Here is a 26,694-nt window from a genome sequence, read left to right on the forward strand (position 1 = left end):
CAAATCACCAAATGGCCATAAGAATGCATTAAAGCCACAAAATGTATTGGAATACTTAACAATTAGCTATTTAGACAAATTGATATTGGGGGAATTGGCTTTTTTAACAGGAAGTTAACAAATACCCTCCAGCAATAGAAAAGTAATTTGATCCAGACTGAGCCTCAAGTCATTATGCAATCATTGTTCGTATTTCCCCTGTGTGAGTGTTTGCATAAATGCTAGACAGAACAAGCATCAGCTCAACTGATCTTCTGGTATTAATCTTCAGTGCATCTTCAGATATTTCCCGTGTTACTGTAAACGTCTGATGCTGCTATCAGCCTCTTAAGAAACAAAAACCTTCACTAAAGTACAAAAAGTAAGTGATGGGTGAAAACTAAGAACGAGAGATGCAGAGGGCATCGTAAAGTGTACGAGACTGAAATAAGAAATGAAGAAAAGAAGAAAACATTGGAGGATGAGGGTTAAATGTGATGGGATGCGCAAGGAGCACATCAATTTGAGTTTGCTTGACTGTGCAAAGCTCAGAAATACTAAAATGCATTTCTCATCTGGTGTAAATGTTAGATTAGCACATTTATTAAGAAGCACAACAGTAGCAGACAAAAATCTTACAGTACAAGACAAAGTTTTCTGGGGGTTTTTTTAGAAAAAAAGAAAAAGGGCCCAAGCCCAGGTCCACATGATGAGTATTTGAAATTCCAATTTACAGTTTTAGAAATCCACTGGGTGTCACATGAGCACGGCAAAGTCAAAATGCCACAAATGCTCAGAAATGCTAAAGTTACTACATTTCCTTTTGTTTTTATTGTAGCAAACTAACATTCTGTTGTCACAGATGAGATGATGTGATGTTGCACAACTATAAGATCTTGAATGCTTAAACGGATGTAGGAGAGAGTAGACTTTCTTGTTACTGCATGGACTACTAACCATTAATACGTCCCATTTAAAAATTATCTGCTAGTAGTAAGTGGTTAGGGTTAGACGTAAGAGAGTACAGGGTTAGGTTTAGATTGCAATAAAAATATGACAAGTGTTAAGGATTCATAGTATATAGTTATGCTCAAACTTTTATACAAAAGTTCATATAACGCTGAATGAGTTCCTGTACAAATCAACAGACAAGAAGAAAACATCTGTGCCTTTATTGTAATAAAACGTTTTTACTAACTATTTTCTTTTTCTTTTTGTAAGACTAGATGGGGCTGAAAAGGTCTTTCAGCAAAATTCTCCAAATCTATCTTTGCTCATTGCAGACAGGACTCATCTTTCTGAATCACTGTTTTTCAAAATTTCAGGCATGTTTAATTCTAATTTCTAATTTTCTAATTTTCCTTTTTTTGGATTCAAATTTTTCTCTTTTTTTTGCAGTCCCATGGGCAGTAGTCTAAGAAACCTTTTCCTATTTTTCTTGGTTACTTCAACTTATACTTGTTCCATGACATTCCTTAGTTACAAAACAAAATTAAATGTGTTCTTCTAGCCATTTTTTACTTTGTGAGCATAAATTGTTTCAGTTTCTTAGAGGAGCCCATGGATGCTGATTCTATGGAATAAGTTGGAGTTGAAATTTGAAACTCTGTCATTCTTCACAATGATTATTAACTAGTAGTAGCACAAGCAAGCTATTGTTTAAAAAAAGTAAACAGTTAATCTGTTCTGTTCATCCTCTGCTCACTTGACAATTCACAGAAATAGACATTTTGACTAGAAGTGCACAGTCGGAGACCTAAGTGACCATATGAAAGAAAGGTAATGTAGCATTAGGCAAGGCAAGGCAATTTTATTTATAGAGCACAATTCGTACACAAGGCAATTCAAAGTTAATGATGTACATGTTCCGTGTACATTGTTTTTTGGACTGTACAGGATATTAATTCAGTTATAAAGTCAGTGAGGATGCACATGTGTGCAAATCAGATGTTCACAATGTTAAGTGTTCAAATGAAATTTCCCCATGGATTTTGAAGGTGCTGGAGCGAGTGCACTAATTGATGATCTTGAACTATGGTTGGCATGCTGCACTAATTGTAATGTGATTTTGGTATTTTATTCATGTGTCATTCCAGTGAAACAGCATAAGAGGGCACCGTATTTGCTGTATTTGCAACATATTCATGATGTAAAAAATTATAGGTAAGAAATGACTAATTAAATGTAACAAAATAAATGAAATAAATAATAACAATAATGATTATAGGTAGAGTTTCTGTTAGGAACTATCAAAAAGGCTGTGGAAAATTATGGCCCCAAAATAGAAACTGGAGAAAAAGTTAAAATACCTGTGAATTAACTGCACACATTAAAAAAAACCTGTGGTTACTGAAACTGAAAGCAAACCAATGATTTCCACTTTGCCTTACCACTCAAACATAGCTTTACAGGACCTGCAAACACCTGGGGCCTGTACTACGAAGTGGGCTCAATATGTCCAGGGTGCCTTTCAGTGATCTGGCTTAAAGCAATACAATGTAACTTCTCAAAAAACCCACTATGGAGCTCCCCCTACAGGCTTGGAGGTAATGTACGGTTACACTGTCGTAAATACAACACCCTTTCGCTTTCACGTTTCACGTTTGTTGACGAACCGGCAAGGAGTCAGAAGGTGCAAGCTATGTCGACCGAGAAGGTAAGAGTAATCAAATGTACCTGGGAAGAGTGAGAGGGGTCTATTTGTTTTTGCAGTAGGTGTGCCAGAAAGCAAGTCGAAGTACTTCCGCTCAGCTCCCGGGCCGCTACCGGGCCGGTCCAGCAAAGTTACATAGCGCAGTTATTCCAACTCAGACCCCCGAAGGGCAATCGTAATATTAAAACTCATTCTAGCCGCACAATTTTTTTCAAGCTGTTATTTTAAGGTAGAAATGTTACATAGTAGTGCTTTAACTAACCCTGACAACAGAGATCTCATCAGCCGGTATTACGATTCTGGTCATCAACTCGAGTCAACCCAGGTTTTTCGACTTTAAATATGCACACGTTCAAGTAAAATAAGTGGAGTTGGCATCAGTTTACAATTACAAAATATAATTCTATCAGACTGAAAGCCAGCGCAGCTGCTGCAGCCAAAGCAGGAAGGAAAGCCAACAAAAATTGTAAAAAATGTCTTCATTATCACCTTACAAAATGATATTAGAAAATTAGGCATGCCCACCACCCAGAGGTGAGTGATATTGTGTGTGAAGAGGTTAAATGGGTTTGAGAAACATAGATCTTTGGCCACTGTTGAATTTGGAAGTGTCACTTTTCTAATGGCCAAACTGGTTACACTTGAATCTATCAGTAAGTCCTTCACTCAATTTCTGGCAAAAACAGGATTTCCCTTGATCTGGCGAATCATCTCCCTGTGGAATTTCACTTGTACTTAATAAGCATTTCATTCTAAAAATGGTTCAAGTTTCTTCTGATCTTTATTACATGGCGTGCAAGAATACCAAGCTTGATTGCTAAATCATTTTATACACTTTTTCCAAATATATGTCCCATTCCCAGTCTCATTCTGAAGTGTGTAATAACGTTTACACACACGTAGCAACGTTTTGTCAGGCCATTTTATTTATTTATCTTATTGGTAAGCCATATCATACATTCATATTTTCTCTTTTTTCTAAAATTAACCATCTAGTTTTTCTACTTAATATATTTTTGATTGTTGATCCTAGTTATTTTTCAGCATTTAATGCTGAATATGCATCTTTAATAACAAAACTTAACCAATCACAAGTGACATTGAATTAGAAAAGTAAAAGAAGTATAGAAAAGGTTGGGTCCAGTAGGTCTCAAACTCAGCTTTGTTGTATGACAGTTCACTGATAAAAACCAAACAGCCATCTGCCTTACAAGTGTTTTTGTGGATGTTAAAAGTCACTTTCACATAATGCAAAACAGAGGCAGGTCACATGTTTAAGAGCAAACATGTGTACATTTAGTTGTTTCACAAATTTTGAGCCTTAACTGTGACACTTTTCCGTTTAATATAGTTAATACACATCTTGGAGTGAGGTATTATTGTGTCCTCTTTTGTCTTGAAAGTCAATACTGTTTTCTAAAATAATTTCTAAAATAATTAAAAACTGGCATTCTAATGTGCAAACTATCCCATCGTCAATATCATATCATTTTCTTATTTCTGCTGCAGGAGTCTGCATATGAGTGTCTTGTTATATTTGACTAATCTGATTAAAAAACATGGCTAGAATAGATATGCTGCGCCAAAATTCAGCCACAACATCCGACGCAAATGGTTACCAAAGCAACTGTTACCAAAGCAAGAGATTAGTTGCTTTAATCCTAAAATTTAACAATGAGATAAATTAAGGAGATGAAGACAAGTAAACGTGTACCACACTTGCTAAATTTAATTTGGTAAAGATGATAGAACAATAACAGCAATAATATTGATAATAATAATCATTATCTTCATCTATAAAAATATAATATATATGTGTCAATTTTTTCTCCAAATCTGAGACCTTCTTGTTCATTTCATTTTCTTCGTTAGATGGCAAATAAATGAGTTTTCTAACATTTGATTCGATTATTGTGGAGAAAAAAACCTGTGTGTTCCTTTTTTACTTGGAACTTTCGACAGTCAAGATTAAGACTCACTTTGAAGTCAACACTTTCTTTAGCTTTTTTGTCTCTCTTCTCTTTTTCGACTAAAAAGGAGGCAGATTGAAGTATGGGCAAAAAAAAAAAAAAAAAAAGCTGTGAAAATGAGAATCATGAATTATGTTTTTAGGATTAGAAAACAATTCAAAAGAAAGAGAAAACAATGCAAATGACAGGATAAATTAAATGAGAGGAAAATAAAGGGGGAAAAAAACAGTCCAAAGGCATAAGACGTGAAAGGAGGGAGGGAGCAACAGAGAAATGAGAAAACAGAAAATGAAGGATCATGAATGATGTCTAAATACTGATGAGGAAGAGAGGAAAGGAGGGAAGGTGAGAAAGAAGGAATGAAACGCATAAGGGTGGTGACAGCTGGGTGACACATAGGTTTTGGACAATAGGTGCATATATGTGAGTGTGTGTGTCAGTGAATGTAGGTGCGATGTGTCAGGGATAAATGGTTATTATCTCTATGACAATGTTAATTACAGCCAGACTATTAGGCTCGAGGAGCACTGCCTCAATTATTTGGCTCCCTCACAGATGTGTGTGCCGAGGCCACTTTTCTTCACTTGAGTGTACATGTAAATGTGTGTGGGGGTATGGGTGTGTTTGATGGAAAATCACATCTATGTTAGACAGAGTAATTACTTCAGGCTAAATGATAGCCAAATGCCGAAATGTTTCTTGTGATCTCTGAGACTTCAGACTAACCATGCAGAAATTGAGCATGAACCAAATTTCATTGGGAGTTATTCCAGCACATCCAGTCCTTACAGTCACCCAACAGAATCATATTTTATTTTATAAATTGCAAAGTAAGTTTTCTCACATTTGCTTAGGCACATTAGGTGGCCGACACGTGCAAACGCGCTGCAAACGGCGAAACAAATCCAACAGTAAAACGCCGCATTTTTCTCTTGCAGCATTTTATTGTTGGATTTGTTTCGGTGTTTGCAGCGCGTTTTGCAGCGCGTTTGCAGCGCGTTTGCAGCGCGTTTGCAGCGCGTTTGCAGCGCGTTTGCAGCGCGTCGGCCACCGTACATTAGTGAATGAGGTGTGAAAACATTAGTGAATGAGGTGTGAAAACACAAAGTTAATGGAAATATTAATGGAAAAAGTAGGCAGAGGAATATGGAATACCAGAAATTGGTGGTTTGCATTGGTCCATCGACTTTAAAATTGTACTGAATAAACTGTCAATTTGCCAACATACAAAAGCCCCACCCTCACTGCTTGATCTGACTAGATGCTGAAGATGCTTCAAAGTTAACTTCACAGTTACTGCGTCCACTTCTGCATGAGATTTGTGTGATGTAAGGTTTTGTTATGCACCAGTCCACCAGGTCCCTCTGTGGCAAACCACGAGCAGGACCAAAATCCATGACAACACAGATTTTGCATGCTGACTACAAATGCCCCTGGACAAATTTTCCATTAAAAAAGGGACAAAAAAAGAGCAAAACAGATGAAGCAGAAGAAGAACAACATAGACGTTTGTTTTTGAGGAGAGACTGGAGAATCACTGATATCCACACCTCCACAGTGTTTCATTAAAATAGTGGAAGGACTGTGGATCCAATGCAAAGAAAAGGGCACACATGTCTTTCCACAGAGTCCTGACTGGCTCATGTAGGAGAATTTAGCTGAACTCTTGTACAGATGATGTAATATGTACAAACTGATATGATCGGAATTCTTGTTTTTAATTTGGTTAGTTAAAGTTTTACTTTCTGCTTTACTTTATCTTTGTGCATGTATAATTTTGGTTCCTATATATATGTGTGTTTGTTTATGCATGCGTGTATTCATTTTGGACCAATTGGATTGGTTTTATACAACTACTATGCTCGTTTTTTTCCCCTTTTGCATGTCTATGTACTGTATCTGGGTTCTCTCTGTTCTGATTATGACACCTATGAGCACCTCTTAAGATTATTATAAACATTATTTAATTTATATATTAAATCTGGGCCAAAAAAAAATTGTTATGAATGAAAATGAAAGAACTTAATCGAAATGCTGGCTGGTTCTCAGATACATGTGGCTATAATTGGTTTTTAAGGGATTTATTGACTGTGTTGTCACTAAATTTAATACTCAACGGCCTATTCATTTGTAATATTATTGCTCTAAAAACATTTAACTTGCCTAAACCAATTTACGGTAACTCCCATCTTTCATAAACTGTTAGATATGTCTGCTTGTGTTGAGAACAACTGTATAAACATTTTAATTTGACTGGAAGTGCAGGTCTAATGAGAGCTGAAGGCAAGTGTGGATGGATCTGGAAGGCCCTGTTGATCATTGTATGACTAATGCAGCCACATACTGTGTGATAAAACATGTCCAGTGGATAACTTTAGGGTGATAAACACCCAGCTGGTGGGTGGAAACGGTGTAAGGATGGGATTGTATCGGGTATCTCCCAAGTACGAATAACCCTCCTCACAGCTGCTTTATAAATGATGCTCAAAAAACGCTCATGTTCTCAGTGAAAACAACCATTTCTGTCCAATTATAAGCTTTGAATTAAAAGCAAAATGGCAGGAAAACAACTGTAAAACAAGTTTCACTTGATAATGTAGACAAATTAAAATATATTAGTATGTTGTAGATATCAGACACATTTAAACTTAATCTCATTTTGAGATTTTACAACATAAATTACTTAAAACTGGATGTGGTTTCATTATGAACCCAAAACTCTTTGGCATTGCCTCTTTCTAGCTAAAAGGCAGGTAAGATAAATCAACACAGATGCACACACACGCACGCGCTACTATTATTACTTGCAATTTAAAAGATAAGTGTGGCTTTATATGATAGATAGGCTTGGCCAGTCATCTCATTCTATGCCTACAGTTTACAGGAAGAGGAAGAAGAAATAATACAATAATTACATATTCCAAACCTCCCTCTCATTTGTCCTGCTGGCAACATGGAAATCGAATATAAATCTAAAAAGTTCAAATTTAGAGGGCTCTCCAGCTTTGAGTTCAGTATTCTTTATGAATGCATTTACATTTTGCTTTGTGGCCACCACATCACTCTACGTCTGTTTGATTTTCTCTCACCCTTTTTGCTAAGATACACAGTATATCAATACAGCCAAATTCCCAAATAAAGCTGTTCTCATTTACATATTTTCTGTGTTTTTCTTTTTTGTCAGATGGCAAAAGGAGCCTGAAGTTATGACTGAAAAGTGGCCCATTCAAGCTACATGTCAACATAAAGTCATCATCAAAGCATTTCAGCATGGTTGCAGGATTTGTCTCTGGACACAGTTTTTCTTTTTAAATAGCTGCTCAAGGGGTGTAAAACGTAGTTAAATATGCTGGCAAAAATTACAAGTTGCCAAAAATGCTGATATGAGTTTCCTTTAATTTAAAAAAATAATTGAAACCTTTCATGTGCGCTTTTACTATTATGTCCCACTGTATTATCATCTGCTGTGAAGTTGTTTTTCACAATGTAAGAAATGGATGTTTGCAAAAAGTGGGAGTTGAAGGAATTTCATGTTCGGTGCATGAACAATTAGCAGTTAGTTAAAGGCAGGAAGTTTACATAGAAGTTGTGCTAACTTCCATTCGACCTTTACCTGAACACCAGTTAAAAGTTTACTCTGGACAGATTCCACTTTTTATGCCCATGAAAAACAGATGAGTTTGTGTTCAAGAAAATAAACCGATATAATTTGTGTAGTGATGGCCTCACAAAATATTCAGAGGCTGAAATCCGTCATTGCTTGTTGTCCTGCTCTCTGCGTCTGCCTCCGATGAAGCGTATCTTTAACCTCTTCACCTCTGCGGCCTGTTTCAGGCTGTCTCTCCCTGTCCCACCTGCCTGTCTGATATGACACTAATTGAAGCTCCTAATGAGATACTAACAAGCCTGTGGGGGTATCCAAGAGTCAATCACCTCGTTTCTTGGTTAATTAGCTCACAACTAACCTTCCTCCTCCCTGTCCCACAGCTAGTATGGAAAACAAAAGGTAGACTCTACAGACAAACACACAAAATTACACAATAAGAAAAGGGCTCCAGACTCAAAACAATGGAAATGCTAACGGGGTCAACAGTTGGCTTGTATAGTACTGCATACAAGTGATTTGACCAGGTGATTTGATAAAAGATCGGTGGTGTCTTCAGCCTTTTTAAAAAATTCCTCAACTGCCAAGTAAAATATAGACGGAACAACAGTGAGTGTTTCTAAATTCCTACAGTGTTTATACAGTTTGCATAGACTATGCAAGTGTGTATGCATTTTTATGTTTGTGTCCGTGCAGTGACTCTGACTTTCTATTCTACCAGTCTATGGCATACTATCGATATACCATAAATTCACATTTTAAGCAAATTTTCCTGGGATGGGAAAAGGTTAATTTAAACAATTCTCAAATTTTTTAAAAAGTTTCTAGAAAAATCAAACATGTAAAATTTAAATTGAAATAAATGTACCAGTAAGCATAATTTTTCATTAAAAATAAATGTAGGTTTACATACATGATTTACATACAGATACTGTATAAGCCTCAATAAAAATGTGTTATTAAAAGCTTTATGATGATTTCTATGTTTATTATTTGGCATCTTCATTTTGGTGAAAAAATAAATAAAAAATTGAAGTAAATTGGGGCTTATTGTGAGCTGAAATAAAAAAGGGACCAGCAAGGTACAGAATGTATATATAAGGCAGATGACATTTTGCTTTCCTCTTCACAAATTAATGAAACGAAGAAGCAGAAAGGGATGGAGGTGAAGAGAGAGGCAGAAATAGATAGATGGAGCTAGAGAGAGATGTCGAGTGAAAGAGCGAAAGGAGAGGGGGAGTGGGAAAGAAGCAGAAATTAAATGGAGGGAGTGGACTGTAAAATGAGAGAGTAATTTTGAAGAGTCAAGCTGAGCGAGGGAGCGACAGAGAGATAGAGCAGGAGGGAGGAGGGATGAAGACATTTGGTAGATATGAAAGCTAACATCCCATCCAACCATGTATGCACACACACACACACAAGCACCCCCCCCCCCCCCCCCACACACACACACACACACGGCCACACTTGCAAAGATCCCAGAGAGAATTGTACTTTCAATTTCCAGAGCCCTAATTGCATTAGAACTGCCCTGCTCTCGTCTCCTCTCTCGCTGTTTCTGTTTCCCAGTATCTCTCGCCCTTTTCTCCCCTCCTCTATGCTTCTGTGGACTTCCAAAGGACTGTTACATGATGCTCTGCACCTCCACTGGACCCTCTTCATTCCCTCCATCATTCTCTTTCCATAATACTCTCACTCTCTCTCCCCACTTTGCGCCCACTTCTGCCAATTTACCGTGTTTCAGTTCGTTCTTCTTATGCTCCCACTTTTTTTGTCCTCACTTTTCTTCTTTTGTCTCCTATATTATGGTTCAATCAATTAGTCAGTGTCCCTTGTTTTCTTTGTGGTTCTCTCTTTTTTATTCAGCTGTTAGGTTTAACTACTCCCCATTTCTTACCCTTTTTACCTTCCTTCCCCATCCTTTCATTCTACAATTGTTCTTTCTTCTTTTTTCTCTTCCCATTTTAATAAATTTATTATTTCTCTGATATCAGTTGATCTGAATGTTGACAAAAGGATTGGCTTGGAGGGCTTAGCTATACCCCAAGCTAACACTTTTGTGGCAAGACTCCCCTCTTCTCGTTTTGATTGCTGTTGATGTATAAATGTGTACAGCATCCCTCAACTGCTCCGATACAGCTGCTTTGGTGGCCCATGAGTACACTGTGGTTGGTATAAGCATTTCCCAAATGGGATTATGTAACTAAGCTTGAAGTAGTGTGTTCTTCAGTTTCAGATTTGGTTCATGGAAAAAATCTGCAAATTTAGAAAACTAAGTGCTTTCACTTTTTCTATCACGTCTGATTTGAAAGAATAGTGTTAGTGTCCTCCTCTTGCCTCATAGCTTTTGCTTGCTTGTGTATTTCTAAAAATTTGTAACTGGCTTTCTAAAACTCCTACCCACCTACATATTCTATTCGACACATATTCTCCTTCTCTTTCTCCTATTCTTGTTGAATGATTGGAGTGAACCACCGCTTGGTATGGTAATGAACCTCAGCCCAGGACACGCAAGTTCTTAGTGACCCAAATACAAATACAGACACACATATACATTGAACATGTTGTGGGTGTTGATTAATAAGGGTGTGTGAAAATGTTGAGACTGACTGCAAAGTGACTGCTCAAGTGTAAGTGAGACTAGTTTTATGTCTATGATGGCTTTTTTTTTTAAATCACTCTTCCAAGGAAATTTGAGAGATAGTCTTTTTCAAAACAAAACAATATGAAGTTGCACCTAACAGTGTAAAACAAACAGAGAAATCCTTGGGAGTGTGTGCGTATGATAGATTGATTCCACCTCATCTAACTGAACACTCGAGAGACACACATACACAGAAAAAAAGGATGTGGTGAACAGTAGCTCAAGACATAAAGATTAAAGTGAGAAAGGGAAGATAGAAAAGCTGCTTTTAATGAACATATACTGAAAATGCTAAATCTATAATTGAGTTTGAAAACTGTATGTGTGTGCCTGTTTTCATCAGCAGATTATTGACTTTTCATCTTTCTTCTTCATACTTTGTCTCCCAGACTTCCTTTTACACTGAGCCAATCAGAGGAGGTAAATTAAGAAGCCACTTTGCATAACTGCTCTGCTACGAGGTCTGCATATGCACCCAAATGCACGGGCATCTTTAAGCAACAAAGATAAACAAGTGTTCTAATTAAGAATTAATTACATAGCAAAGCCTCAGAGAGAGGTGGAACTCTGTGGAGAAATAAAGAGGCTGAGGATGAATAAGAGATGCAGGGAGACAGGGAGACAGTAGGAAGAACGGGAATGAAAAGAGGAGAAGAGGTGAGGTTAAGGAAAATAGACACAGGAAAGAGGGGTGCATGAAAGTGGTGGGGAGCTAATTAGACAGGGGAAGGAGAGGAAAAGGGAGGAGGACAGATTTAAAAACTATCCAATTCAAGGACAGGCAAAAGAAAGATGATAATTGGAAAGAATATTTCATATTACACTTCCATCCTCCATATACAATAAATAGATAAACATATGTACATAGGAGTGGCTTTTTTTTAAATGTCTTCATTTATTTTTTACTTAACTAACTAACAAGCAAAAATAAATAAAATTTATCTTTACTCTCCGAGAGAGATAGAAACCTACTCATCTCAGGCAGCGATGTGTAATGACACTTATTGCGAACATTAGGCAACATTATTAGTGATCCAGTTCAGCAGACACAAAACATACCTCAAAGAGAATGGGAAACATAGTGTGACCGTTTCTGGCCTCTTCTGACTTTAAGTCTTCCCACTGGCCAAATTAACAAAATATTTTCTTCCTATTTCTTCTCAATCAGTTCTTTCGTGTTACCAATTATTTGTACCACATATATATGAGTTTCTTGTAAATCAGCTAAAGTCAAAAACAAAGAAGGATCTAAAGTTATAAGAAAGTGCTCCATCACTGAACACATGCTGTGACGCTGTCCTTGGTGCTGAAACTTGGCGAGTCCAAATCCTTGTCAACTGGTATTCTGCATATGACTGTGATCCTGGAAATACATCATATGACATCTATACCATTCATGTTGATGAATTGATATTTTGTTTTACATAACACAAGTACAGGAAGAAATACTTATTTCTTCTCATTCTCAATTTGTATGTACTTTATTCATCTCCTTGACTCCACTCTTTGTGTCTTAGTTGAGAGAGAAATAAAATCCATGTCAAAATCTTACAACATAAACATACTTATTCATTAATCTTGTATGAGTATAATTGTCAAGACTATGAACTGGTACTGCTGCATTTTATGGTTTCTTTCAGCGCATCGCAAATACCACAATAACTTCCACAAAGCATACATGTTCATCCTGGCTTATATCCACCATGTCAGTTCATGGGATTCAACGTACTCATAGGATGGGACTTTACTATTGCAGTTTTTGAATCGTCCAATTCTGTCTGTGCTGCTTTTTAATTCTGCACTAAGCTAAGGACCCTTACGCAAACACTGTGACTTTACAGCCCATGGAAGTGGTCAATCAACAATTTGTTTGAGATGTTCATGTTCTTGGCAGACTTTGTGAATACCATGTAAAATTTAAATCTACTTCTCAGTCCAGTGGTTATAGCTTCAGGGAAAAAAAAATAACCAAGAAAAACATAACCAACAGTGGTGTAGGTGGTAGATTATCTGCCAATCGACGATGTGAATGGTGTGAATTTCTAATTCAATAGAACCAGCAAAGGTGGATAAAGCAGAAGAACTACACAAACTCACTGACTTGGTGTATAAATAGTCTAAGAAGGAAAGGAGCACGGATGACAGTTCACCAATATTATTTTGATGGTGAATTTACATTTTTTTTGTTATTAACAACCAACATCACTCTGCATTTCTTTCTTTAATTTTTGTTTTGCTGCGGGAATTGTTAAAAATGTGTTACTGACTACTGTCTAAAACTCTGTTCAATTCAATCTGTAAATCCCTGTCAGTGTGTGTTTCTATTTCTCTATGGCTTACTTTTTTTTCTGTAGTTCCTCTCTCCCTAACAACCCCTCCACCTTCCATCATTGCCTCTCATCTCCAAGCTAAGAGATGAAACCAATTTTTCAACCCCTACAGGAGACAAATTACAGCTAATAATCCCTTGTTTCCTAAAGAGGGCTTCTTTCTTTCCAGCTCAGCCAAGAGACCAGAATTTATATGTGGAATCTGGATTAAAATGTTAGAACATCTTATACATCACAGACAGTATTCTGATTTTCATTGGTGCTTTAAAAGAAAGAAAACATACTGCACTATCGCAGAAATATTGATGAGCCGACTTCTGAATTAGGAGTTGATAGTTGATGGCTCAGTTGGAGGTGAATCACCCAAAAAGATGAAGCCGAAAGATAGTATCAAAACCAGCACATATACAATTACGAGTGACTTTTAGCTTTTAAGTCAATTTAAACAGCTCTAAGAAAGATCCCACATTTTCCAACATAGTTGTATTTGTACTATTTCACAAACTCTGGTCCTCAGATGCAAAATTGTTTAAACTGAAGGATGTAAGACTATGTGAAAGCTTCTGTATCTGTCTCTCTTTGAAGATGCACTTCTTCCTCATAATCATACTCTGTTACCCTTCCTCCTCTGAAAGACATAGAAAAACCTGAAGCTTTCATCTTGGTGACCTATCACAATGACCCCTCTCAGTGGCAGACACCTTAAACAACCAACCAATAATCAACACCTGGTCAGGAGCTCTGGTAAACAAATCAGAAAGTCAAAATGGATTGTAATAGCAGCCATTTTGATGCTTTTACCTAAGGAGAGAGGCAAAACAGAGATGGAGGAAGAAAATGTAAAATTGGCTGAGTAGATATGTGTGCACAAAGATAAATGGGTTTGTTTGCTTGTGTGTGCAGGCAGTTTGTTGAATTAACACTTAGTCATCTAAGTAGTATAGAACTTTTTTGGCAATAACTTTTAACATTAATTGTCATATAGAATACAGGTTTCTCTAAGAATTTATTCAAATTTAAGTGAAACTAAAAACAAAAAGAAAAGAAAAAACTTTACTCTGACGCAAAAGTCCAGTGTTTGATTTTTCATAGGTGACACCAATTGCAGTCTCAAGACTTTGGTGCAATAAGAGAAAGTAGCACTTTCTTGGTGGGTACATTCCACAACATAAAATGTGACATTAAGGGTAAGTGTCCCCAGGATTAATAATTTGCCCACTTTCTGTTTATTGTCTACCTAAGCAGTCTGTGCAATGCATTCAAATAAGCTAGGCAGAAAGGGCAGAAACCTTTATTATTAGATTATCTAAAACGATTCAGATTTTATCAGATTTTACAAGATGTGTTTTCATGGTTCTTTACTCTTTAAAAATAAGAATACTCATTCTTATATCTTACACTTCTTTATTTAGTATGTTGCAATAATCTCTTTTGAGACCAGTAGTCTTTAATTCAAATGGTATTTACGTGTATGCCTATTACACATCAAGCAGCACAGGACATGTTGAATGTTTTGCCCCATCAGGGGGGTGTCAAGACAAAACAGCGATGTCGGAGTATTCCTTCTTTTTATATAGAAAGAATATGTAGTGAGAATCCATTACTTTGTCGGGCAAAGATCATAATGTAGAATCATACTTTTTAGTAAGTGAAAGAGCAAACAAGCATACTTAATAAAACATCTACAAAAAGATAAAGAATAGCATGTATGTGGAGAATATTTTGAAGCAAATGCTCTCATCAGTTCTTTACACCCTCTTTTGTCTACAGTTCTAAAGAGCATCATATCCTCAGCTCTGAAGAAGGCCACTGATTAAGTGATGGCTTCACCCTAACATGCACTATCCACATCTGCTTTTCTTTTCCAATTCATTGTTTCACATAGCGTTCTTTAAAGCTGCCGAATACATAACCAGGGAGACAAAAGTATCAAATTCAAGATTAGATAATAACTATTGATCAGCATTCCCTGCAGAATCCCTAAACCCCGCTATTTTGCAAATCCAAAAAAAACCCACACTGCCAAAGTAACTATTCTTCAGTTGCTGTTAGAGAGTCTTGCTCTTGTCTTATCTCCATCGATAAGACACACACACGCAGGTTTTGTTGAAGTGTCAACAGAGATAACTACTTCCGCTCCTCCTCCCTCACATTTAATGAAGGCCTCCTGCGTTAAGATAAAATACCACTCTCTACTATGTTGGAGTATCAACCTGATAGTAACTGGCAGTGGATCACGTACAATATCATCACATGTGCATTATAAACACAATAACAATGTTGATTTTTTTTTCTAATACTAAGGTTATAATACTAGTGTATTGCAACACCCCTACTTCAGACAATTGATCTATATACATACATATATATTTATATATATATATATATACATACATACTGTATATACCTGTTTTTTTTTTAGAACCAGTTCGTCCTGATGCTTTGAAGTTGAAATGAAAAATAAAGCCAAGAAATAATTCAATGTTCAATGCAAAACAGCCTGTTACAGTCCACATAATCATTCATGCCAAGACAAAAGATTTGAAAAGTGGCTTTTACATGTATGTAAAAATTCCATTTAACAATGACCGAAATTTATATAATAAGACCATGTATAGGCAGGGTTTCAGCTTATTTCTGCCAGTTTGTAACACACAAGTTAAGCTGTGGATCTACTTGATTTTTGTGCATCTTTCCACATGAATGTCCATGAATGTGTGTCAGTGACTTTTAAGGGATGACTGCAATTAAATGTGTGAGTCTGTGTCAACCTGTCAACCTACATGGTTGTGAGTCCGTATAATCGTGAAGCTGCTTGTTATTTTGAAACCTGTGAGGGTGAAACCCTGCTGTGTGTGTGTGTGTGTGTGTGTGTGTGTGTGTGTGTGTGTGTGTGTGTGTGTGTGTGTATGTGTGTGTCCAGGAGACTTGTAACAGCGGGAGGGGGTAAACAAGGTGACCTTTACAGCTTTGATCACCCCGGAGGAATGGGGCAGGTTGAACATGTCAGCAACAAGGTTAGGAGGGAAGAAATGGGGGGGAAAAAATGTTTAGTCCATTTCAGCAAAAGAAATGTGTGCTGCTGCCAATATGTGTGATCCCAGATATTCATATCTCTTCACATCTAACGAGTTATCTCTTACCTCGGCTAGCGGCACGATGCCCTGGATGTCGGCATTGGTGATGTAGAGGTGTGAGACTTTCTCTGTCAGTCTGGAAGCTGTCTGTGTGCCAGCTGGGTATTCCACTGTCCAGTGTAAAGTCTGGGTTGGCACCAGGTTAATCACGTTATCCACCTCAAAGTCCAGCTGCATCACCTCATATGAGGGACTTTCCAATCTATAAAGACAAAGAGAGGTTAACAGAGAGATTTTAAATGTTTGTTGTCTTTGTCGGATGCTTTATTGGCACCTAATATGATGACAAAATTGAAAGTTATTAAAAAGCAGCATAAGTTGTTTGTCTTAATTTGAACTTCGTATGACAAGTGCATCTGTATTCAGGACAGACACCAACATGCACAAGTAAAGTGTTGGACAGTGCAATAAGTAGCATTGAATGTGATTTTAGACGTGCACTCATATTGGTTTCACTTATTAACACTTTTGCTGTGACCAGTTTAACTACTGGGCCAACTTGGAGAGCATAGTCAGCTACCTCCCATCTACTTCCAAGCCATGGTTATAATCCACCATCCACCTTCCATCTATGACACAAATAAACCGTCCCTGGATGAAAGACGCCCCTATTGACAGTCTTTGGACACCAGCGGCTTCAACTGCTTCAACTGTTTGCTGTTATCAGACTCCCGAAGGTTGTTTTAACTTCACCCACTTCTATGTGGAAGTGTTTTTGGATCTTTCATGAATCGGAAATAATTAAAGACTAAGTTAAGGTCAAATCTGAAAAGAAAGTTCTGAATGAGGCTCCTTTTTTAGTTGGAGCCTCATTTGCCTTCTCGGGCATCAACTCGAATACAGGTCTAACTCTAAAAAGGTTTATCCTTTTAACATGGATTCATACTGACTTGTACCCTGCTTTCTTACTTGCTTTCTGGTAAAAATTTAATGACCTTTGTATATTATGATTTACGTGTATCCAACATGTCAGTGATTCAGTTCAAACCTTTCACTTGGAAAACTATTTTATCTTAAAATAAATATTTCCTCCTCTATTTCTTGATTCACATCCTGACACACCTGTAGAAAAATATGTCTTTCATTTTTACATCTTGGGTTCCTGCTGCACATCACACCTTTTCAGCTTTGCAGATTGTCATTACCCGCTTTGCTCCCTTGCTTGTCAGATATCCTGGTTCTATCTGCTTCCTCTGTGAATTACATCCCTTTCTATCATTTGTCACTACAGAAATCATTTGCCTCTCCCTCTCTGTGCTGTGCTGGGGGGTTCATCCCCAGTAGTGGGATCTGTGGACAGATTCATAATCAATTTCTAAATGAATAACTGAAAAGTCTTCAGAAAAATGAAATGTCAACACCAAGAAAATAAAATGCTAATGCCAGTTTAACACTAAACATATACAGAATTTCTTAAATAAAAAGCATACTGAAAATCTGATAAACAAAAATCTGAATGTATTAGATAATTTTCTGTGACCAACAAAGTTGTGAAAAATACCTACTTATAGTTCACAGAATCGGAGAGGTAAACATTCACCACAGATCACAGTTAACTGTTTCACAACAACAAGAAAGAAAATAATCTACATACAGTTTAATAACCACCAGATTTTTTCTGCTGTTGGTTGTTTCCCCCTAAGAAAAAAAGATCTGTCCTGTTTTCGTTGCTACCCCACTTCACAACACACACACACACACAGAGCAGCTGGTGGAACCTGAGTTAAAAAAAAAAATGTAAACGGTTGTAAATTGATTTTCAGCATTTTAAAGCTGTCAGCTTCATGTGGAGACACAAAGATATAAGGGAGATAAAGGTCATGACAAAGCCAATAGCTGAGGGTCTGTAATATCTGCTGTGTCTGTGTACTGCACTGCAAGCGAGGGGGAGAGTGTTTGTGCGTGTGTGTGTGTGTGTGTGTGTGTGTGTGTGTGTGTGCATGCGAGTGTGCGTGTGTGTGGGTGGGTGTGTGTCTGGGAAGATGGAGTGACCGATGTGTTGCAGAGCTAGATTAAGGGAGGAAAACTGATGGGCGTCAGATCCCCTTGACCTCTTTCAAGTCCCCCATCATGCTTGATTCTTTGCCATGTGTCTCTACCTCTCCACCTTCCTCTCTGTCTCTTATAAGACCCAACCTCACCTCATAGCTATTCCCCCTTCAGAGAGAAATGTTGCTGTTTTGGGACAGAGATAGTGCAGCAATGTTCTTACGGGTACATAGTACGGTGAATGATAACCATAATTTTGCTTAGCCCTCAGTCCCCTGGAAGCCAATAATGTGAAGTCAATCCTTTCTAAATCTTTAAAATTTCAGTGTGTAACATTTGGGTGATATATTGATAGAAATATGATACAAAATGTATTGCTATTTTTTCATTTGTGTTAAGTCAGGTTAAAGCAGAAAACAAACTGTTTTCATTACCCAAGAACAAGCATAATATATCCAAAGATGTCGTAAGTCCCCCTCCTCGCTCCTCTGTCATGTTGCACCACCATGTTACTACAGTAACCCAGAATAAACCAAAGAAACACTCATTGCAGAGAGGGAGCTGTTTTTATTTCCTACATTCCTACAGGATGAGGTGGAAGGTACTCAGTTGCAATTTGCAATTCATGATACTTTGATGTCGACACATGCCACACACTGGACACGTAAAGCTGCAATAATGCAGAAAGAGCATTGCCAAATCACACTCCATCATAATCACGTCTTCCACACTCTTTTCTAGATGAAAGTAACTGGTAAACCCACAACTTATAGAGCTCTGTGCAGGCACAATGATCCAGGGTTGTACTCTTCCAGGAAATGCACATACATCCAACATCTGCTCTTCTTTAGTCAGTCTTTGTTGTATTTCAGGCGCTACTGGTTGTTTGCAATGGCAGGCTGTTATTCCATTGCTGTCAAGGGGAGAGAGAGTGGGAGCATATTTCTTTAATTAAAAAATAACTAAATAAACTAAAGCATTAGAGAACACAGTACAAAATGTCGTTAACAAGAGCCAAGCCTGTCAGGTTCTGTCAACTTTCAGGCCTTAAGAGGAAGATTGTACTGAATAATTATGCAGGTGTTGAGGTTAAAGAGCACAGTTCAAACATATTAAAATGATTAATGTTGTCTGTAAATCATGAGTTTGATTAATGTTTGCATCAGTGAGCTGGTTGTGAGGGGTTAGTAAGGAACACTGCGTTGACAGTGTAGGATCATTTCCAAAAACTTAGGCAAACAGATGTAAATTTCAAACAAATGCTGATCGGGATTCATTAAACATAAACCTATTTTTTTAGAAACTTTGGACATGTGCAGTTCTTTAGGCACTTTTGCTTTAAGTAACTGACACAGACAAGTGAAAGTGAGGAAGAGATACACAAAGCAAAAGACCGTGGTTTGGACTCGAGGGAGACTCCATCTGCTCTTGTTTTATCTCCCAAAGCTCTGACATCAGGCATTTCTGTGGATGGTGGGAACTGCCTGAGCTGCTACAGCTTGGGACCCCTAGAAAAGTTTTCCACTTGGGGAGTGCTTTGCAGCAGGTGCCTTATGATCCTGTGTCTCAGTCATGCTTTCCTCTGCCACTACTTTTAGGTATTTTTCAAACCAAGACAGCGGGTGAAATTGGGCTGAGAGCTGGGGGGTTAAAAGCTGCCATGAAATGGTTGTAGGAGTGTTATATTCCATTACATGTTTATACATTTTCTGTGGTCTGGTTACTGTATTCTTCATTTGATGGAAAGTTATGCCACACGATAACCACAGATTCTTCTATTTGTTTGCGCCTATTGTCCACATCATAACACAGTTTTGGGCAGGCCCTCCAAGGAGAACATTTTCACCCACTCTGACTGTAATGTAAATGGTAAATGGACTGTACTTGTACAGCGCTTTTCTGATCTAACTGACCACTCAAAGCGCTTCTAACACTACATGCCACATTCACCCATTCACACACACTTATCCAGCACGTCTTAGTCTATATCTAACTACGTGCTTCCTAGTCATTGACACACATTCATACACCGATGGATGCATCGGTAGGCAACGTGGGGTACAGTTTCTTGCCCAAGGACACTTCGACATGTGGCCGGAGTTGAACCACTGACCTTGGACGAATGCTCACTACAATGTCTCTGTGTTGACTGGAAAACTGGGGCTTTGGGTCCCATTTTCAGATTGCGTATTGTTACTTCTTTGTTGACATGGGAATGGGAGACGCCAGCAAGACATTAGTGATGCTGTTGTGCAGAAATAGCGTTTGGCAGCAAACATCTTTGAAATGAGTTGTCAGGACAATAATGAGGCAACTACTACCACTTGTCCGGTGTGGTTATGCAGTCAGCTGTCACTGTGGAACTTTGGTTCTGGTTGTATTTTGTGTTTTTTTTTTTTTTAATGGAGTTACATTTTTTTTTTTTTAACAAAGCTGTATGGATGATCTTTTTTCTTTCTCAGAATTACCTGCACTTAGCCTCAGTATACTCACAGTGATTGAGATGGGTCGTCAATTTTGTGATAATTTTGCTTGAAATGGCAAGCTTTAAATTACCTTCAAGACTGACCAACGTTTATTCTATGTTTGTCACGCAAAATACTGGCATGCATGTGACTTTCAGGGACAAGTTATGTTTAAACCATTAAAAAAAGAAATAATTATTTCACAAAGAAACACTAATGTGTTCTATGCTGAAGGACAAACAAAACCATATTATAGTATTTTTATACTAAAAAATAGCAATGAACTAACTAATCAATTTGGAGATGCAAAAGCAGGCTCAATCTTTCTACTGATCCTTAAGAAAGATGAATGGCATCCAGGAGTGGCATCCAATGCAAAATTTAGACCCAGCCAAGTGATCTATTTTAAGAGATTGTCTGGGCAATGTGTAGAGCACAGTTGGTGGTGATTACACAGTAGCACAGGTAGTGAAAAGATAAAAAGAGAACATATTCTCTCAAATTTCTGACTTTTTTAAAATGTTTTTTGGAAATTATGATGGTCCATAATGCCTTATGTGAGAGCATTTGTGTGTAACCATCAATATCACTTCTTCTGTAACCCGAAAGGACACAGTAGCACAAGCCCAATTTTTTATATTACAAGGAGAAACTACTAACACTGCATAGGTTTAGACACATACACTCTGAGACACGAAGCTCTGTCACTCTCACTTTCTGTTCCTGTCTGTCCCACTCTCATAGACACATGTGCACAGGCAATGCACAAGCAACACACTTCTCTCTCTCTCTTGGATGCACACCAACACAGAAGCGTGTACACACAGCTATCCAAAAATGTTGAATGTGTTTGGGTGCAGTGTAATCACTGGAGCTGAAAAAGCAATGTGTCTGCAGTGGCAGGTTCATTCAGGTGTTAGCTTCGTCCAAACCACAAGGCTCCAAAACAATATTCCACTGTCCTCTTGTGCATACACTTACACAGGCACACTTACACGTACACACACCAGAGCCTTGCTCTCCAACACTCAAAACCAAGCAAACAAAACTGATACAGAAGTTCACACTCTCACCACCTTTGAGATTGCTTTTCTTATGGCAATGCTGACGTCCAGCTATTATCCGTGTTACTGACACAAGGGTGTAAGTTGTACAGTGTTGGTCTGACCGGGTCAAAATGCGCCATCTTACTGGGTTTAACACGACCCATCATATCCAGGGTTACACATGGTTTGACAAGGCTTTATGAACAGGTGGTTCGATGATGAATAGGAATTTGAGTTGTGATGTTTGAATGATGTTTAAGTGTATAACTGACCTAAAGGGAATTCAAGAGGAAGACATCAAGGCATAGAGTGATATGATAGTTTAGAAAGTGAGGAAGAGAGGGACATTTAGATGAAAGAAAATCAATTCTGTACCTGTCTTACATAATATCTATGGAACTTTTGATGCATACCCATGCTGACTTCTTATGTCTGCAGATCTTGGCTGCAATGGGTATCTAGAGGTGGCTGATGCCAACAGCTCATGTCATGAATCTTAAAAGGACATGCTGCAGACCCAAAAAGAGTTGAGTGGAGCTATGGTATAGCTGGCCATTTAATGTGACCATTGTCCTTGTCCCAGTATACATGCACAAGAAGGGAATCAAGTTATTAAAGTATGTTTAATGCTTCAACACTTTGAACTGTGTGAAAAAACATGTAACAATTCTGATGCTTCTAATTTCCTCTGTGTGAGAACATCATACATGTAAGTATAGCTGAATTGACTGCCCAAATGTTGTCTTTACTTTAATGGTGAGTTTCTCAAATGATGCTGTGATTTTAAAATCAGGATTTTATTAGAGCAAAATGACAGTCCTGCTTGAAATACTTTAAGTGACTGTGAATTGAGCAATAGTCTTAATGGGCTGATTTTCAGTCAGTTAGCCTTCTGACAAAGGAAACAGAACAATTTGTGAATGAGAGCAGCTTTATTTTCAAATTAGGCTTTATTAATATAAACTTTTTCTTTACCCTTTTTACAAAAAGGATGCAAAAAGATGTGACTTCCGAGCATGTGTGGAGCTTACTTCATGTGATTTTGGTCAGGCTAACGCATATCCAAACAAGTTGTTTAAAAAAGTTTAAACAACTTTTAAAACAACCCCTATATGTCAAATTAGATTATTGACTAGATTGATGCTTCCTTGTGATTTCAAGCAAGAAATATTGCAATTTTTTGTCATTGGATTTGATTTTTTATTCAAACAACTACAATCTTTTGGTGATAATGCATCATATTTGTAAGAGTCACCGATGGATGGTTAATGCATTGAAGTTTTGACCTGTTTTTATTTTAATTTTCATCCATCTTTACATCCTGCTCTGCTGTGTTTGCTCAGCAGATTAGGCAGAGATGGCATTTACTCATTCTCTGTTTGAGGCACACCAACCTAGCCACCAGACATTACGCAATTAATGAGACCATCAAGTTCAGGATGAAAAAATAGGATAATAAGATAAGTGCTTAAGATAGGTAAGGAGCAGTATTTGTTGTAAGGGATAATAACTATTTTTGGTGTGGACTTTAGACATTAAGGATTTTATATTTCTTTTTATGAATGTAAAATATTGCAAAGTTGGGGGAAACCCTCAAAATCAAAATATGTAATCTTATATTTAAAAAATCTGATCTAAGACAAAAGCTTATAAGAAAGGATGTGTAGCAGTCACAGTGTGGATGTGGATAAAAAACCAGATCCAGAGGACAGAAAACTGCCTAATTTACAACACCCTTAAGAGCTTTTGGGAGTGAAAAATAAGCAACAGACACTTGCCATAAAAATTGGAAAACTCGAATGAACAAAGGATCTCTCTGTTGGAAAAGTGGGAGACCTCACTATCTTATCTTCACCATGAATCGCGGTTGACATTTTAACACTCTTTCCCACCAGAGAAAGAGACCAGATGGCTACATACGAACTGAGAAGACTTCACTAAGACTCACTTTTAGTCGAATCTTAAAACTATATTAAATGTGTTTGATAACCGTATACAATTTCTTTCAGGTTTCCAGCTTGATCACAAGACGCATATAGAGACAATTTGTACGATTCTGGCTTAAATATTGACAAAGAACTGATTTTGGTGGAAAATGCCCAACCTGCCTGATGGAACCACATTGCCCCCTAGTGGTCTGCAGTGTTGATTAGTTGAACATTTAAATCCCAGAGGACTCAGTAAAATGGACAAGATATATGCAACTATTAACTTCTAACGATGTCCCTTCGGTATCTATTTGGTATTTGTTTGGTATCCCCATTGTTAACACAGAAAATTAACATTGTGTGGTTCACTATTCATCTGTCACGATTTCATAGATATTCATCTGAATTTTGAAAGTCATAATCATCAATTACGTTGTGTGTTATTTTGATGTCTTTATATTGCAAGTCTATGTTATATCTTTAATCTGCATATCTTAACAAGATGTAGTGTTTTCAGAATCACCGAGACAAATGTTCTATGAGACAGAGTAATGGAGAAATAAGAGTTTCTTTGTCTCATCCAGAAATCCCCACGTAAAAACAGATCATCTTACACAGACACCCAGGCAGACATTCACCACAGTTCAGGCATATCATTGGCTGAAAGAGTAGTGTAAGCTTACGTCACGCCCCGCCTCCGAGAGTCAAAACCCGGAGCCCGCGAAAAACACAGGCCTCTCGCTTCTGGCTTCTTGTTCTTGTTTCTTGCTTCTAGTCTCTTGTTCCAGAAGAGTTTCAACCCAGAGTTTCAGAACAGAGCGGAGAACAGTTGCTCAGAGAGATTTGAAGATGGTTTGAGCAGAAGAGAAGAGCTCACCAGAGTTTGGGAGTTTTCCCATAATCCCAGGAGAGAGCGGAAGGACGTGAGGATGAGCGATGCAGAGGACGACCGGAAGGAAGCCCTCCAGAACCCAGTGAGACCCCGGAGACGAGAAAGAAAGACCCGAACAAAGATAAGAACAGAATGAAGTTTTCCTACCCAGAAAACCAACTCAAGCAACCTTTTATTAATCTTCTGTGAACTTAAGTTCACTTCATCAGAGAAGCAACGGACCCACTGACACTCGGAAGATGCGATCATCTAACCACAGCCCTCGGCACCATCGTTCCCGTTTCCCGGTGAAAAGAAGCAACTGAGAAGTCCGCTAAAGTCAGCCACCACAACCAGGAAGCCACAGAGAGCGGAAGAGAAATCCCCTCGGACCCCGCGTGGCCGCTGCTGTGTTCCGAGCTGACTAAGCAGAACTTCAGCACAGTAAGACCGACCCGTTTTCACCTTAAAGTGGGTTTGATGGATGTCTCGAGGCTTTCACAGAATGATACATTAATCCGAAATGTCAGTATTTAGCGTCAAATAGTCAGCCAACCCAAACTATTTGAATACATCCAGTATCTCCCCATTCCCCATATTTTATTTTCCATTCACTAAGTGTTTTATATAATCACCCATATTCAATGCATCTCCTGTTTGTTTTAAAGGTTCATGTTTTGGTCATATCATTTTAATAAATAGTTCATATATCTATATATATGTTATAATCACAGATTGTGTCGTATGCTTTCTTTACGTAATGTCTGTCCAACCAAACGAGAACTTCACGAAAGTAGCGAGATATGAGACTGATTATTAATTGATTATTAACTGATTATTAATTTAACATACCAGGATCGTAAGATTTTAACAGTTTTCCTACCTGACTGTAACGTAAAGTTAAGATAACGGTAGGTGGTGCCCTTAATTCGAGGTTTTAAAGGTTTATTTGAGACAGTGAAAACGTCTTATAAATCCTTATATTTGATGCAAATGCCCGATAACGCTACAGATGAATAAATGACCAAAATCTGTTACAAAACAACACATTGAATACTTCAAATGGTTTGAGCATCTGAGGACAGGGCTTTATTTTTTATTCCTTAGTCAATGACAGCTTAATGTACAACCAAAGAGACAGCTACACATCTTTTTGAAAGTGAATGTCTCTGTCTGGGGATGCTGCCGTGGCTTAGCCCATAAACCTAGATAAAAAAAGATAAAGTTCTGGCAGCAGTGAGTGTCTTCCGAGATGTGCTGGTTAGACTCCCTTTAGTGTAACTAGTTTGGCACTTCTGGAGTCTCAGAGCTGATTAGGGGAAATGATTGACTTGCTTTTTCCTCTTTATCTATTTAGCCATCAATTAAACAAAACAGATAAAATTGGGTTTGTGCTCTCTCCATACAGCACCTTTCTGTACCTTTACCCGTTTGTTTCCATTTTGATTCTCTGGATTTTATGCCATCCTCATCGCATTGCTCTTTCAAAGGCAATAGCTGGGTTGCTTGGTTCAAAACAAGAACATTTTTAGCTCCAAGAGGATGAATCCTGTTTGTTTTGATGTGCCTAGTTACTATTTTATCAGCAAATGGACAAGCCCATTTACTTACATTTTCTGTTGGATTGATCATACAACTGACATCTTTTACATAAGCTAGAGACAGGGGAAAACCGAAAACTACAAGAGAATCATTACACAAATGTGTATTGTTCCTGTGTTCTTTGTATATTAACGATTCAGGACCAACAGTCAGGATGTGTAACTAGTCACGTTTATTACTCCTCTTCTTCACGTCTCCTCCATCCACCTTACATACCTCTGGCCACCCTCAGCCCCCTGGTGGTCATATCATACCATTACATCTCCCCCTTTTAGCTGGCAGTTTAACTGTTTCAGGCAAACCATTAACATAACAACATCTTTAAACAGTATGGCTATTTCCTTATTTTCATTTAGCATGTAAACTTAAAAATTCACTTTTACTCATTTCAAACTTCTAAATTAAAACCTTAAAGCTTCAGCATTGAATCACAGAACCTAATGAAGAAATATTATTTTACCATAGCCATCTTGTAA

At 37.8% G+C, this 26,694-nt stretch overlaps 1 protein-coding gene across 1 annotated transcript in view; it reads right to left on the reverse strand.

Moving 5' to 3' along the window:
* The window catches only part of LOC142382046 (transmembrane protein 132D), a 281,279-nt gene that overhangs the window by 62,013 nt on the left and 192,572 nt on the right, over positions 1 to 26,694 (reverse strand). The window contains exon 5 of the mRNA XM_075467490.1: positions 16,324 to 16,519. Coding sequence (XP_075323605.1) covers positions 16,324 to 16,519 — 196 coding nt within the window. The remainder of the gene's footprint in view (positions 1 to 16,323; positions 16,520 to 26,694) is intronic.

The sequence above is a fragment of the Odontesthes bonariensis genome, chromosome 6, assembly GCF_027942865.1.
Source record: "Odontesthes bonariensis isolate fOdoBon6 chromosome 6, fOdoBon6.hap1, whole genome shotgun sequence".
NCBI lineage: Eukaryota > Metazoa > Chordata > Actinopteri > Atheriniformes > Atherinopsidae > Odontesthes > Odontesthes bonariensis.